Source organism: Oenanthe melanoleuca, chromosome 3, assembly GCF_029582105.1.
Source record: "Oenanthe melanoleuca isolate GR-GAL-2019-014 chromosome 3, OMel1.0, whole genome shotgun sequence".
NCBI lineage: Eukaryota > Metazoa > Chordata > Aves > Passeriformes > Muscicapidae > Oenanthe > Oenanthe melanoleuca.
The window spans coordinates 63,870,410-63,887,363 of NC_079336.1; the positions used below are offsets into that span (position 1 = coordinate 63,870,410).

General features: G+C 39.9%; 1 protein-coding gene across 5 annotated transcripts in view; it reads left to right on the forward strand.

Annotated features, from left to right (window-relative positions):
• Positions 1-16,954, forward strand: part of LOC130250733 (SAM and SH3 domain-containing protein 1-like) — a 521,685-nt gene that overhangs the window by 462,876 nt on the left and 41,855 nt on the right. For 2 of the 5 annotated variants that reach the window (XM_056486743.1, XM_056486746.1), the window contains exons 5-8: positions 8,498-8,538; positions 9,823-9,909; positions 11,216-11,328; positions 12,990-13,091. In XM_056486743.1, coding sequence (XP_056342718.1) covers positions 8,498-8,538; positions 9,823-9,909; positions 11,216-11,328; positions 12,990-13,091 — 343 coding nt within the window. Of the gene's footprint in view, positions 1-8,497; positions 8,539-9,822; positions 9,910-11,053; positions 11,136-11,215; positions 11,329-12,989; positions 13,092-16,954 lie in introns of those variants that run through there. The other 3 variants (XM_056486745.1, XM_056486747.1, XM_056486748.1) reach the window with 2 other exon arrangements.

Genomic DNA, 16,954 nt, shown 5'->3' on the forward strand with positions numbered 1-16,954 from the left:
AGACAGAAAGAAGCTTTGAGGGAACCTGGGAAGAGCAATGTTTGCTTTAACCTGATTTGGTTTTCCTTTTCTGTGCTGCCCAGCTGGAAGAGAGAGCCCAACAGGCTCCACTGTATGCCACACTGAAAAGAGATTAACCTTGGTGGTCTGTGGTAGGAAAAAATCCTGTTTGTGTGGACAAGCAGTGTATGTTCAGTCTTGCCTTGAGTCTTACTAACCCTGCTGCCCAGTCTGGTGTAAAGTCAGTGCAGAATTAGTCAGTGTCCTCAGTCCAGCAAGCTGCTCAACAAGTGTCTATCTAGTGAGTGATGTGTTCTAACACAGATGAGCATCAGCAGGGCTTGTAGACAGGCAGAAGGGATTAAATGAGCCTGGAGGCAAAACTGTTTGTCACTGTGAGTCATTGTCATCAATCCCCCCACCCCTGAATGCACCTGGGGCAATACTATCTTCCTCTGTTGCTAGCAACACCACTCCTGATAATTAGATGAAGCTGCAAAAAAAGACTGCATATGTGAACCTGCTCAGTGCATTATATGTGTCCTACCAAATATGCCCTTTGTTTGATTGGTTCTGACAAAGAAAGAAAAATCTCCATTCAGAGGCAAGGGCCTCTGAGATTTATGTGAATAACATCAAGGGTGCTGATGTGGCCTGAAAAGCTATCCATAAACAACAGTAAACAAAGTCATGTTTGTTCAAGCTTTGCTTCACAACTGCTCTGGTTGTTTTGCCTTACTGGAGTTCCTTCTGTAAACAGTTTGCCAGGTTTCTAAGTTATGTCATATTTAGCAACTAATGCAGAGCATGGAATGAGATGTTTGTATCTTTCTTCTTTGAATAATAAATTTCACTTCCCTCTTCCCTTCCCCAGATTTCCATCTTTTAAACTGCAGTCTTGCTGACAGTTGTGGTGTTAGTGTAACTTTGCTACTTCTCAGTGTGCTTTCAGTAAAGTGGCAACAGCATGTTTAACAGTGATATTATTCATTTTAAACAAAAATCTGCCCAGAGCCACAGGTGCTTCTATACAGATACATTGACTTCTGCTTTTGCTAGAGGAATCATTAGTGTAGAAAATGTGCAGTAAATGTGTTCTTTAGCAATTACTATTACTTCTCTGACCCCATACCATGTTCATCTGGGGATATATTTTATATACAATTCCTATTCTTTCAAAGAGATGGCAACACCCCAAGGATGTTTACTCAGATAGGAGACTGAGCAGGGTTTTCTCATAATTGTAAACAGAGCATTTAAACAATGTAACCCAACTTTTAGCCTGTTCCCATTTTTGAGCATTCAAGTCTACATGACAGACTGATGAGCTCTGCATGTTTGCCAGGAAATCCAGGTTAAACCCAGTCCCCTGAACTCAGGCTTCTGCATCCTGACTCTCATCCTGTTTTTAGAAGAACTGGGGGGATGTTGCAGAAAGGAAGTTGTGTGTTTTCCCTCTTTGGAAATGGATCTGTTTGCTGTCACTGTTTGCTCCATCAGCTTTTGGGCTGTGTTTCAGATGTTGTGTATCTGAGATCTGCTGGGAAAGAAAAGGAAGTGGGTGAGAGACTCAGGAGCACTGCATAGGAGCACAAATAGGTTGAGCTACAGACATTCCTATATACTAATATTTTTCTTACCAATTGAGAAAAAAAAGGATGGAAACAATACACTAGGCAACAGTCATGTCATGTATCTGATATTTCAGTCATTCCCAGCACCTCTTGTGTGGCAGTGCATGTATGAATTGTCACCTCCCATGTGAATCACCTGCACTTTCTTGGTCTGTACCACTCAAGTGCACTCCTGACCAGCAAATGGTCACACTTTATATCAAGTGCCACAATTCATCCCGCTGTACTCCTCAGTACAGTTTAAACGTTCTTGACCCTGTGATACTCAAGACCTAAATCTGAGACTGCCGGAGCAGGGAGCTGGCCAGAAACACACGTGTCAGGCAGAAGGAGAGAAGCAGGCACGTGTGGGGTGCAGGTGACACAGGGCAGCATTGCTCAGGGGCTTTGCATTCCCCCGGCGTGGGGGAGCTGCTGTGCCTCTGGCAGCTGCATCCTCAGCTCCCTCCTTCAGCTGCTCCCGAGGGCGAGTGTCTGTCACCCTGTGTGTGTGCAGGATGTGCCGAGCCACTCACGTGCTCCATTCATACGGCTTGGCCAGACCTCTGGCTTGTTGGGAATGTCACAGCAGGAGCTGCAGGCTCCTGGGGCACTATGGCTTTCTCCGAGGTTGTTAGCAGGCAGGCAGTGAGGACACAGCACAAGTGGCTGCTGTCTGCATTGTATCTGTTGTCACTGCAGGAGAGACGATTGACTGAATATGTTCTTAAGAATTTTTTGCAACAAATGTGCCATAATACAGCCATTCTAGTATCCCATGGTATAAACTGGAACTCTGTATCAACCTAAGGCTGGGATAGAGTCTGCATTTCAGTGTTCCCATTTTCCACAATGATTTTTAGTGAAAGCTGCAGAAAGGTTCATCCAAGCCTCAATTCTGCCCCCTTCGGTACACTGATCTACTGGCCTTTGCCAGTGGTTTTTAACACTTGATTCCCTAGTCTTCTTTCCCTGCAGCATCCAAACTGCAGGTCAAGATTTGAATGCAGGAGGTTATTAAATCATCCCTCCAGGTCATGGATAGGGGTTTCAATTCTATCAGCTTAGATTCTGGCAACTTCTCAGAGTGCCCAAATTAATTCTGGCAGGTATATCATCTGCGAAGAAAGAGGAGTCCAGGTCTGAAAGAGGATGTAAGGCAGAGAGAGGGCAGAAACTGAGAAGAACAAAGCATAAAACAAACAAATAACCCAAATGAGGATTTTTGCAGCTAAAGGCTACGCTTTATTGCTAAGGGAATAAATTTTCTTTTGCATAGTTTAAAAATGAAAAAAAATATTGGAAGAAAAAGAAGTAAGAGATTTTTTTTACTTGGGATGTTTGAACTTAAGATACTTTTTTTTTTTTTAATACCCTGTCTTTGCAGGAATTGAAAAAAATCAGTGAATGTGTATGGCCCTGTTTTCACTTGTTTGAGGCCTGATTTAGTCAAAGGCAAATTATTCATGCTGCCTTTAAACAGCCTCCTCAAAAGAAGTAGGGCAGGAAACTCCCACAATAACCCACACAATGGGAGTGAGAGGCCAGCCAAACGCTGCCTGGGACACGTGAGGAGGGAAACCAGTGTGCCTTTGAGCAGCTGGAAGAAGATTTCAAGCCTGGTAATTTTGTACAAGGAAGCATGAAGGGCACGTTTCACGAGAAAGTCTGACTTGTCACAGCGAGTTGAGATGGCACGTAGTGAGCAATGCACGGAGAGAAGGGGAAGCGTTGCCTGCAGCGTTGGGCCCTGCTCTTTGCTCTCCAAGAGTTTTTAGCTGGCAATTATCTGCCCCCTGGCTGGGACCAAGCATTCTGTTATTAAATACATGATGTGCCCCCATCTGCCTGCTGCCAGTCTATGGACTGAGCCCGTGGGACCAATGTGGTGGCTTCCACTCTGGTGATGCCACAGAATACACATACACACGCACAGGCCACAAGCAGCTCACTGTTTGTTTCCACTGAGAAAGTTTTGACCTGCTTAAAGAGCCATTGCTATGGAAACCTAATGAGAAGATAATTGAATGAAACCTCTTTGCTTTCCATGCCTTTCTCACACTCGTGCCAGCAAGGTCAGAACCTTGCAGGCCTCCTTTCTCTTCAGGTTCATGCAAATTTGATAAAAATACCAAAGGCCCATTTTCTTCCCTGTGCCAACTCCAGTTAGATAAATTACCTTGTATTCAGTCAGGAGCAGTTACAAGTCTGTCAGTTTTTCATACTAATTATGTAAGTGGGCCATTTCTAATGCACAGGGATAACCAAATGCTTTGCAGCAGAGCCAGCACAGGCTTTTGCATTGGTTTATTCACCGTTCTGAATATGTATAATATTCGTGTACTAAAAATCCCATCTAAACCATTTTCTGCAGTGTACTATAAATAATCATCGGTAAGGAACGAGAGGGGCACTGTCAGTTTATTGAAGATGATAACAGCAGTGGTTTCATCATCATATGATGCTGTGCACCTGTGGATTTTATGGTCCATAAATGAGATGCAGCCATTTGTTAAAGCACATCTGCATTTAAAATATAAATGCCCATCATTCTCAGTTCCCATATTTGTTCTGTTTTGAGAATGATGAGATTTCAAAAATCAGCAGGCACATTCATGAAAGCAGCACATGGTGTCATTTGTTTCTTCTCCCAGTTCTGTGGAGTACCAGCATGTTCTTGGGACATGTTTGACTGTGTCTCTAGTAGTATCAACCACTCTCTATGCAAAATTAGCCCCCGTGTTTTTCTGTCTGAGATCAGAATCAGTCCAGAGTTAACAGGAAAGCTGTAACTTAGTTAAAACCAGTCTTAATAATCAGACAGGCTTAGCTGCCTCGTGACCCAAATGTGTGCATTGAGTCTCCCTTGCATGCCAGGTTTTGGAGAACACCTCCACTTTTCAAAGATATTGCTTACATGTTATCCCCACTGCAGCACTTTTATGGAAAGATAGATTCAGAGACCATTTTAGATGTCAGACTTTGACATTGCTCTTAAAAAGCCCCCAGGCTACAAAACAAGAACCAAAAGTGCCCTCCAGAGGCAATCCTTATGACAGTGTCTGGTCTGGTCTGTTTAAGATGTCTGTTCTGGTCTGTTTTCTTTCAAGCAGCCTCCTGTAAAAGCAGTTAGGTTTTTAAAGTTGTTCTCGCTTTCTCTACATACTGTTGGAAGTTTGTCCAAATAGTTAGGAAATGTTAGTTTCTCTCTTCTGATTTTTTCTAGCATATCTGTTTGTTCCTGTGTCTGATTTATTAATAGCCAGTAAGTTAATCTTCTTGCAGCTTTTCAACTTGACTGGCAAAACTGTTCTAGTTTTCTTTTGTAAGCTCAGCAGTCCAGTTCCCTGGCTATTCCAATAGCTTTCTCCATACTACATCTAGATTGATTTCATCTTTCTTGAGCATAAATAATGATGGTTGTACAGCCATTCCCCTACATATTGGTTCTTCGTGTTCTTCATACTGGCACTGGAATTTTCCATCCTTATGCCTTTTAGAATTAATATGTAGGTTTTTTTCCCAGTCATCCTTTTCCACCTGGTATCCCCAGGTAATCTGTCATTTGCAGACCTCCAGCATTTGAAAGACTGACTTTTCTGTCTGTCTTGCTTGTGTATATGAACACTTTAATGTTGAATGTAAACTCATTTCTGTTAAGCCAGTCTTTCTAATCAATGAGTTCCTGGTCCAGTTTCTTTGCTCCATCTGTTGCTACTAAATTTTGTGTCACTGATCAGTGAGTGGCCTGATGTAGTTTACTAAATTCTGCTCAAACCCATCAACTCTCTAAGGCAGTAATATTTGAATACTCTCAAAAGTAGCTCCATTTTCAGATTATATATTGTTTTCTCTGGTTTTGATTTTTTGGAGTTTTTTCTCGTTTGTTTATTTCAGCACTTTGGCTCAAAGAGGCACAAAGTACTGGCCTAGAGATGGTTTTGGATTTGTGAGATTAATAAATTAAAGTTTTGACCCCCATCTCCTGCCCACTTCCAGAGATTATGGATTGATAAGAAAATATTCCTTCCCTCTGGCTGTAAATCTTGCTTTGTTCCTCATTGTGTGAACGTATACCCATACATTTCTTCTTTATGTGGTGACAGAGCACATTTCATGTGAAAGCTTGCTAATGAAGTTGTACATCAGACCACAACAAAAATGAAGGCCTCCATGGTGGAGTAATGGCATTTGGCTCCCTTTCAGACACACAGTGCTGAAACTTCTGCCAAGTGTCACTGCATCATTAACTTTCAGTACAAGTTATCAGTCTATGAATGGAAGAACACAAATCACTTTCATTGCACGTTCACAGAAGCACTGCAGATTTTACAGAGTAAGGGAGTGTAATTTGCAAATCAAACATACAGGGACACCAAGGTAGTCCGGAATTTTTCACCAGACATCTAGGAGGTAAAATGCTTGATTGATTTCACTGAGGATTTTTTAAGTATCAGAATTGTTGGGTGGAACTAAAAAGCAAGTGCCTTATCAGGCACTATGTGGTAAGTTGTGTTGGCATTTCCATCTCTTCAGAGCAGCTGTTAGCATTTTCAAGGTCAGCCCAGGCATGGAAGATTCCTCTTTAAAGAATGCGTGAAATGATAATCGGAATTTGCATCCTCCGATGAAACTCAGCATAGTTCTAAAATCAGTTACAAACGAGAAGTGGTCTGCTTGCTGTGGATCCTGCTTTTCTCCTCACATGCTCTGGTTCCAGCGTGTCGGGTGTTTGCTCCTACTGCCCTCCCCCTTCTTTGGAGGCCAGTTTATGATGAGTTGGTGGCCTCAGGCTAACTCATACTGAGCAGATGTCCACATCACAAACATTACACCTGCTGCTTACTTGCATCATTTTTGGCAACTGTGCAAGAGAAGAAAAGGATTCAAATGGATTTGGAGGCCAAGAGACTGCCTCTCCACTTTAAGGGTGATTTCACTAGTGAGGCAGAGTTCTGATCATTAACATATTTCATTTTCTAAGGGTGGTGACTTGGTAGATTTCATGGATCCTAATTCATTTAAAATAAATAGAATAACTACTTGATGGGTGGAGTCCATGCTCATCTGCAAAACATGTCGTGGATTAATTCTGTCAGTTCCAACAGGGCTTGGCTTTCATAAAAAGAAAAATCTCCATATACAACTCCACATACTTTTTTATCTGACTTACCTTTATTTAGAAAAATACCTGCTGACAACTTTACCTTCAAGTGTCTGGATTAATTCCTGGCCCTGTTGAAGGCATTTTCTGGAAATTTTTAGCCAGAAATTATGGGGTTTGTATTTTTACCTTTGATCAGGCCTCTTAAAAATTAAGCATCTAGTGGCATATTTTTGACTTTTCCCCTTTTACCAGCAGGAAAAACACTAAATGTCTCCCTTCTCCTGGTGCACTAAAAATTTAAAGTTTATTTGCCTCAATTTTTGTTTGTAGTTTGTGCTGTATTAAATTTCTGATCGGTCTGAGTTTTAAAGAGGTTGTATTTCAGAGCTTCACTATGCCAGACCCTCCTTGCCTGGATGAATTACTGAATCACACTGAAACTTCATACTGTCTCGTTTCCCATTTAATGATATCTTTGCAAATTGATGAGCATGTGTTTCCTGCTTATAAGATGTTGGCCAGTAATTGCTTGTGTCTTATGAGCACCGACCTGGCTTGAACTGTAATTTCCCTTGAAGAGGTTCAGTGAATTGATCAGAAACTCTTTATTGCCCTCTGCTGGGGGTCTGGGAGAGCTGAAGGAGCCCGTGCAGACAATGTGCGTGGACAGCAACAAGAGTGTGTCGTGTGTTTGTTATCATATGGCCTCATTCAGAGAATGACTTGGCTCGAGGTCCCCGTGGTACGCTGGGGTGTGTGTGTTTCCATCCTGCCACCACACAATGGGACACTGGAGCCAACCTGCAGCAAAGACACTGCAGTGATGCTCTGCACATGGAGCCTCCAGCAATGCCCTGGATGCTGGCAGAAGTCATTTCACTGCCTTGCTGCAGCGTGGTTAAATGGCAGTTCCCACAGGAAGGCTTTAAAGAATAGCACAAGGTTTGGTAATTTCTGTTAGCTGCATTTATGCAGAGAAAAAAGGCAGTGAAGTGGGGCCATGTTGTCTCATCAGAGATCCCACAATGAACTGTTGGCACTGAGTTGGAATCCATGCTGGAAAACTGTTTCAGTGAACATAAAGACCAAGAACAAAAGACTTATTTGCTATTTTAGTGGGTTGTTTGTAAAGGCTGTGTTCTGGACTTGACTAAGTCTCTCCAGCTAGCTTTTGAGGAAGGGAGCATACACTGGTGAGAAAGCACACAGTGGGGATTTGGGAGAAGGAAGCTGTAGTCTCCAATCAGTTATGGTTGCACTTTGTAGGGTCTGGACAAACCATCTCCACCTTGTCTTTAAATATCTGCTACTGTCTTCCACATGGTGGCTTCTGGAGGTGTAATGAGCATATATTTATAAAGATTGTCAGATGAAAACCAAATAGGCTGAAAATTGATGTACAGCTAAACAAGTGCAGCATCCCAGTTCTACAGTTTCTAAGGCAGCAAAATTACTGTTTTGCAAATGCAAGTGGGGAAACTATGTGAATAATTGTTTTTCTGAGGAATCCTTGGTCTCCTTTGCTTTAACCATTGGTTTCTGTCAGTATGTATTTTTCTATGCTGGTCACAAAAGGCAGATTTCAGAAGGAAACTCAGTTGCTGTGGTCAGACCAGTAGGTTCAGTTTTCATTCCCAACTTGCTGCACTGGGGAGAAAAGGGAAGAGAAAACAGCTCATGATATATTGTTTGGAAACTGTAATTTACTGTAACCAGACAGCTCCCCTGAAATGTGAGAAGCCTGCATCAATAAGTCCATTTCTCTTTTTTGTCCTAGGCTCTCCATTCATAAATCAAGTTCAGAAGAAGGCTCTGTAGGTCAGTATATTTCATTATATTTGATACTCCTATTGAATTCTTAAACAGCTTTTGAGTTTTGCTTGTTCTGGGATGTGAAGAGCTGGCAGAAGTCAGCAGCATTTGTGTGTGTGGAGGGTGAGTCTCAGCAGCTTTCAGTTTGAGTGTCTCAGTGATTGCTAAAACTGCCCAGCCAGCAATGTCATGTGATAAATATGTATCTTTTGACTTGTTATATTGAATTGAAAATGTTTGTATGTTAGATCACTGCTAGCCTGTCCTTTTGTTTTCCAGAAATTACCACCACCAGTAAATAATGGGGGTTCTTTGTTATTTTTGCTCATGTCATGCCAGAGAGTCTTTGTTTCTGAAATTTTTGTTGCTTATTGGAAAAGAAAAATAAAACTAGGAGGTTTTTCTTGTTTGTTTCCTTTTAATGGTATGCTAGGGATCCTTCTAGGGACTGTCCACACATTCTAAACTTAAGCAGTATTTCAGAGAGTCAGGAAGCTCTAGGTCATTTAGGGCAAGATCTTAAATACTAATGGCTCTTCGTCAGTAACATTTCTGCCAGATCAGGCACAGTATGTGCATTTATAGGTGGCATAAACTTTATAGTATTTGCCCTGGTTAATTCAACAGAACACAGATATATATGCCCTACTTTGAGCTAGATCCCGTTTTTCTTTCTAGAACAAATTACTTACTTTGAGGTCATCAATCCACATGGAGATCTGGTTCTTGTGGACACAGAGACCCAGCCTTGTACAGTCCAGGCATATAGAGAGAAAGAGTCAGGTGTAGCTGATGATCTCATGCCAAGTAGCAGAACGTGTGAGTGTGTCTGTGCATGTGTGTGTTTATATGTTAATTATTTCATTTCTTGATTGAGATGCACAGATATGCTAGAAAATCACTTATCTGAGTTGCATAATTGCGATTCAATTGAATAGAATAAACCAACAAAACACTTCAAAAACACTTCCAGACTTGACATCAACAACTCAACACACATTAAAATTAATGTAAAATATTTTTGTTTAAAATGCAAAATATATAAGTAACTGGCTTGTCTCAATCCTCTATAGCACTGGCAATTATAAAAAAATGTGCATCACCCTGAAATAGCTACATCAACATAGTTCTAAATAAAAAAAACAGGTAAACTGAGGGTTTTTAATTCTTGTTTCTGATTTAAAAATACAATGTAATGCTTGAAACCTTCTCTAGAATTCACTAACTAATGTTTCTTTTTAAAATTATTTTTCCCTTTCCCCTCATCCTCCCGCTCCACTTTCCTTTTAGGGAAAACAGACTGGAAAAAGAAAAATAAGTTTTTTTGGCAGAATTTCCGAAAGAACCAGAAAGGACTAATGAGGCAGACTTCAAAAGGTAAAGCTTTTCCAATAGTGCACATCCTATCTATATAAAATGTCAGAAGCCAGCATCACAAAGGAATAAAATGAATTTGTAATATGGTGGCAGCTGGGGTCTGTGGCTCTGGAAGTGTCACAAATTTGGTTCATCATGACAGTGCTCAGAATGATAAGTCAAATTCTTGAGATTGCAGACATGAGGCTGGGATGCCTTTGGTCCTGATTGTCAGTGATGGCACACATGCTAAGTGATGCAGTTAATATATAAGTAATATATGTAACTAAACAAGGTGCGCTTTTTTTCCCCTCCAGGCCTGACTTGGTAAGAGAAATACTGTTCTGTTTAAATTAGAAGGATATTTCTCCTTTCTTTGGCATTTTGTTACTTTGACCTGTTTGCTTTAGGCTTGAATCCAGCCTCTCATTGTAGAAGACACTACAAGAAGGAGCAGTAAAAGTATCTCTGGTGACCAGTGCAAATGTAGGATTGATTCCACTGAAACTGTCAGGTGTCTTTCTCTAGTTCTTCTGCAAATGATGCAGCTGTGGATTGAATTAAGTATTTCTCTTCACACAGAAAATTTCTGTTTCCCCATGTGTATCTCTTAGCTTCTTATGTTGCAAACAGATGCTTCTCTATTTCTGTCTGTGTTCAGATGGACTGTGAAAGACAACAAAAGCCCATTTATTAGGTCCAAAAGGGACACAATTCCAATTAAGTGTGGGCCCTTGCTGGTTCTCGAGGCAAGTTCTAATTGCCTGTGCTGATATGCCAAACACCTACCAGAAGGAGAGGTAGTTGAGAGTGCAGTACATCTGGCACTGTGTGCCAGCTTAGTGGGTGATTAGTTTGTCTGGATAGCTCACAAGCAGTGGCCAGTCCACAGCAGAGAGCTGCAAGGGCCCATCACACCATTCCTGAATAGGCAGGTTCTGGCAGCTGATACCAGTATTCCTCTGGGCTGACTGCTGGTCTTGTCCAGCATTAGCACTTCCTCGTTTAATTCTCGTCTCTCAGGGTCAATAACCATGTGATGACAGTCAATTTTTATTCCTCCTTTTCATGCTTGCTTGCTTTCAGTGTCAAAGTAGACTTAGCTTTTTTGCTCTAAATTGCTTCCTTTTACTGTTAAGTTACTTCGAAATCATTAAGTTCTTTGAAATCATACCATGAACCTGCTCTGGGGAGGGTCAGTTTCTGGCCAGCCAGATCCACGTGGCAACCAGATTTCAGAGCACTGGGTAAAATCCAGTTTCAATATACCCTGACCTGTGCATGAATTCTTACATGTGCTTAAAATATTTGTGCTTTTTTTGTGCAGGAGAGGATGTCGGCTATGTGGCCAGTGAGATCACGATGAGTGATGAGGAACGGATCCAGCTGATGATGATGGTGAAAGAGAAGATGATCACCATTGAGGAAGCACTTGCTAGGGTATGATATGTGCATACTTCAATCTCCTTGACTAACATGTTTTAAAATGTAGGATGTATCAATCTGGAGTTTTACTCCATTCACAAAACACAGGAGAAGGTAGAGAAAGCCTGCCTGTTTGTCCCATTGCAATAGGTAGCATAAATTAGATTGCAATTCCTTCGTTTATTGAGAAAAATGAGATTTAGCTCAACCAGAAATAGATATCCAGTACATGGTAAATTAATAGAGTCCTAAAAGCATTGCTTCTCTCTACTAAAAATAAAAGGTACTAGTCAGAGAAAAGACTAAGTGTAGGCTTTTTCATTGCAGCTGTCTAAAGTGAGGGAGAAGAATCTCTCTGACTTGTACGAGCTCTTTATTTATTGAGTATGTTCATAGGTTTGTTTAAGTACTAATAGAAATGCTTCAGGTTTTGCTGAGCTTGCCTTACTCAGTTCAGAGCACATATATTTCTTACTATCTTCCTTTAAGCTAAAACTTTTTCTGCTTATTTCTTAGCCCAAAAGGTTATGTTTTACTTTAATAACATTCAAGAAAACATATTCAGCTATTTTTGGCATATGACATTATGTCAGATGTACAACACATGTTTTTTTAATAAGTCACAAGTGTTTCTTAGCAAACTCTAAATGTTAATAAACCTCAAGAAAAAGAACTATAAGATATTGCATTTGTGCAGCAATAGAGGGTCAAGGTTTTAATTTGTTCAGGAGCCAAAAGAGGGTGCAAGTTTCAATGCAACCTTGTGTAAAAGACTGTGATGGAACCCAGGATGTTCTGTATGGGCTCTATTAGAGAAAATGTCATTTAGATCAATTGGCAGTCAGATAAATATCTTTACTGACATACTACATAGTGAAGTAGATTCTTGTAGATTATAAAGTTATTTTATTATCTGAAGAAAACACTGCTTTGCTGGAAATCATATAATGAAAAAAATGCAAGATTTTAGAATTATTGTGTTGGAATATTGGGAATATTTTTTCCTCTGTTAAAGTTTTGTGGTGTGAAAGGGTTTTACCTAATCTGATAGTTCATATATGAACTGGTAGAGTTTCCCTCTAGTGGTCTGAGCTACTAGGCTTCTTTTTTTAAATATCAGGTCTTGATCCTTACAACACTTTGACTCCTGTAGTATTGGTTTTGTCTGAAGTCTTTTACTGGAAAATGGGAGAGAGATTATTATTACTATTACTATTACTATTACTATTACTATTACTATTACTATTACTATTACTATTACTATTACTATTACTATTACTATTACTACTACAAAGGATGGTTCTTAGTCTTTAACTACAGATTATTTTCTTTATGAGGGAAATAGGCAGGTCATTGTCATTTAGTCTGTCCTCTGTAAACTCTGCCTCTGAGATGGGGACGTGTAATTTATGTTTTACCAACAACAAGTCATCAAATTTCAGTGTTTACAGATCATTTCCTTCTAAGGAAAAAAAAAACAACTCATTTTTAAAACTTCTGATTGTTGGGCAATTTATTTTGAATAAGTGAGGCATGCAGTGGAAAAGTTCTGATTTTCCCAGGTCCACAATGATACAGGGGGAAAGAAAAGAAATTACATTAACTCTTGCTATTTTAATGAAGATTGATCTATTCTTGTGACTGGAAAATGTTCTTTCTGTCTTTTCAAATTTCAGCTGAAAGAGTATGAAGCCCAGCACAGGCAATCGAGCGCTGTAGATTCTACAGAATGGCCTGATGGCTGTTACTCGACACTTGATGGGTCTTCCAATTGTAATGTAAGTGCCTGTCATTGTGATATAGCTCCCCAGTGTCATTTAATATTTAAATTCTTTCATTGAACTACTGAAATATCCTGATTTACGTGGCAATTTCCTTAATAGCAGATGTATCACTGACCTTGTGATGCTCTGTTCTGTCTGCAGAGAATCTTTAACTTGCATTTTAAATCTTCAAAATCTCTTGTCATAGACTTCAACAGTCTTTTTTTCCTTTCTTTTTTTTTTTTTTCTTTTTTAATCCCGCCCATTTGTCACTAAACTTTTGAAACAGAAGTTGTCTCAGGCAAAAGAAAAAAAAAATGCACAGAAAGAGGCTTTTAGGTCATTTAGAAGGAAGTTGTTGATTGACTAGTAGAGTTTCTCAGGCTTTTTCACCCCTTGCTGATACATTCTAGATGAGGATTTGGCTAAGTCCTAGCTGTCTGCTGCCTTCAAATACTTCTGTCTCTGCATTTGCAAACTCACAGCCCAGAGAGTTTGTGGCTTTTGTTAGATCCATAAGCAGTAAGGCAGCTTTCCTCCCCTTTTTTTTTTTTTTTTTTTTTTTTTTTTTTTTTTTGCTTCTGAGCTGTTTAACTTCTGTTGTTTTTATGCACACCAGACAGACTTTGTGTTATGCCATACTGAATTAATTAATTTTTCCTTCCAGATATCTTCATTTTCATGAGTAGTTTATTCCACTTCAATTCTCTAATTAGAATTGAAGAAGAGGAGAATACATTTGACTGTCAAATTCAAACTCTTTGTAACCCATATAATTGAATCATAAGCCTTTGAGAACATTGGTTGTTTTATTTATTTTATTGTCAATGGAATTTCCTGCTAACTGCAGCAGCCAGTTAGCTCCTCCTTCCTAAATGAAAAAAAGGAATGCAATGTCATTTTATGAGATTTTTAACATATTTGGTGGCAGAGAAGGATTTTGTTGTTTGTGTTCAAAAATGTATGCCCATCTTTAGTTACATCGGAGCTGGGGGCAGCTGATGTTGCCTTATGCTCTGTTCTGATGTATCAAAAATGTACAAAGAATAAAGAAAGAAGGTTCCTGACTCTCCTGAACTGACTGTTTAGCTGAAAGATGTCTGATTTTTCCTCATTAGTATTTATAGCTTGAACTTTTCCTTCTTTAAAGGCTTTTGTCCAGGCTACCTATAGCATAAGCCCCTCAAAACTCTCATTCACTGTGGTTAAATCTCAGAAGGATACTGAATTTCTCTCTTAAATCTTCTGATGGTGGTTTACACTTCTGTTCAATTACTGAAAGCTGTGTGTATCTCTTGAGCACTGAACGCATTCAGTATTTCTGCCCCAATGGAATGACTTGGCATCTTTTCTCTAAAATTGTTTTCCTAAGCCATCTTTGCCCTTTGAGCCAAGAGCTTGGTTGCCTCTCTCTGCTGTTCTGGCAGGATTTGAACCAACTTTCTGCCAACTTCAGTGGGGGATCTCTATTCAATCACTATAGATAATTCTCAAGATTTCTGCCCTCGCTTCTGATTTTTGTCCCTGGTGCCTTTAACTGAAGCTGTTAAACTGCTTGCCTTCAAGGGAAAAGAGGATCATCTGCAGGAATGAAAGTTCATGTTAGAACAAGACTCAGTTTGACTTCTTTTTTTTTTTTTTTTTGTGGACAAGAATGGAACTGAGGTTAACTGGAGTGAAAGACTTTGGGCTGTAATTGACAAAAGGGAAAAACAAACAATGAAAAGTATCATATATGTTAGAGATAGGGTATGTGTTCACTCATACTTTTTTGCCAAAGGACCTCTCTGCTAATCTGAAATGACCAGCTTTTGAGACCTGCAAAGATGATTCTGTTTTCAAGCCCTTTCTTTCCCAAATTATTTGAGTTTCAGTACCATTTGTGTGATTTGTGCTCTGCATATTTGGAACCTCAGCTTTAAATTACCCCACTCATTTTATACAGGCCATGAACTAAACATTTCTGGTTTGAATTTGAAGTCCTTGGGCAATGGTTCTTCTGGCTCTGTTTGCTTTTTAAATTTATTTATTTATATTTCAGTCTCACAGCCAAGTTGTTACTAGGCAGTTTTTAATGAAACAATGTGATCATTTTGTAAACAAAACAAAAACAAGTTATAATCTAAGCAGTGAGAGAATCTAAAAATGAAGGCAGGATGTCTGGAGTGTTCTAAGGTTTTAAGTAATCCTTTCCTTTCAAATCAGCTGTGCCCGCAGCATACAAATAATATCTTAAGTGGATATATCATAAGTTATTGTTTTCCTTTATAGGAAAAGATCACTTTTTAAAAATGCTTTTATAGCTGTCATGTGTTTATACATGATAACATAACTGATGTTGTTTTAAAGATTCTCATTTTCAAGATTGATTTGAGGATTCTGTTTTCCAGGTTCTCCTCTTTTAAATTACTGTACCAGGAAATGGAAACTTGAGTTTCATACCCTTAACAAAACTAAACCCTAAAGATGAATCACAAAGGAGTGAGGAGTAGAAAGGTCAGCATCCCCAGGGAGGCAGCCCCATGTCATTGCTGAGCTCTAAATTGTATGTCCTGTTTATTTGTTCTTAAGAAACAAATAAACAAACAAAAGCTTTGCCAAGCCAGTAGGTGACTTGGTTATTTGCCACTTTAGAGCAATTTGTAGCTTTCAGTCTCACTACTGCAGTCCCCCTGTTTCACAACAAAATATGTGTGTTCTTTATTTGATAATGTGGGTATGCAGTTGAAACTGTTTTTCTTTTCAGTTAGATGTATCAAAGCTCTAAAACACCTCATGATTTTCTTGCAAATTTATTTTTGAATTTTTATGTTTCATCTCTGTAGCAATGAAAGCAGTTCACATTAACACTAGACAAGCTTTCATTGCCTTGTGCCAAGCATTGGGATGTAAAGCAGGTGCAGATTACAAATGGATCCTTTTCTGGATTGCAGATAAGGCCCTATTTGTCCTCAGGAGTCAGAAAGTCCAGAGAAAGAGAGGACTTCAAAATTGTATCACATTCTTTCTTTACACTGAGGTGCCTTTTATGCTTCTTAAAGATAGAAGAGCGTTTGATAACTTTTGGGGGCTGACATTCTCAGTTCATCTAAAATAGGGCTGCTTCATCCTCAGAGCCCTTGCTGCTATGGCTCCAGCCCAGCTTGGAGAACCAGCACAAGGAGAAGTCAGTATGTTCAGTGTGTCAGTCAGTTTCTTTCCTGTGCCCTCTGCTAAAGACCACTAATTGTACCACTTGCCATGTTTCATGCCAGAGTGGGGAAATGGTGAGGAAGCACCAGGGAGCTTGACAGAAGTGTGAATCATATGTGTACTGACACTGACACAAACCACTAATTAACTTCACTGACAGTTTCTCTAGATGCAAGTTAAATGAAGTTTATTATGAGTAATTATCTCTGGACTAAAGTGGTTTGTTGGTCTTATCTTCTGTATTTTGGTGTCGATCAACGGGTGATACTCACCCATTCAGCAAACTTTCAGGTAGTGTAGCTAAAAAGGTGCCACAGTGAGCTGTGCCATGCTTGTCTTACATCACCTCCCCTACCAGATGTGCCTTAGCAGCCTCAGGACAGGCTGTAATATTTATGAGTGGAGAGAACAAAAGCAGCATCTCCCTCCAACAGTATGGCCCACATATGGGCAGTGAGGGGCTCTGCAGTGCTGTTTTACATCCCTGCCCTCCAAACACTTGTTTTCCCAGGGTCATTACATTACCAGTTGGAAACTGGCACCCCATATGTTTTCTCTGAGGAGAGTGGCAGCAGTGGTGCAGACTCATAAGTGTGTTATGCACATCTGCATCTGTCATGAGGCTGATGCTGGGGACAATTTCCACCTGTGTAGCCTCTCTTTTCTGTCTTCCATAGGTCCATTTT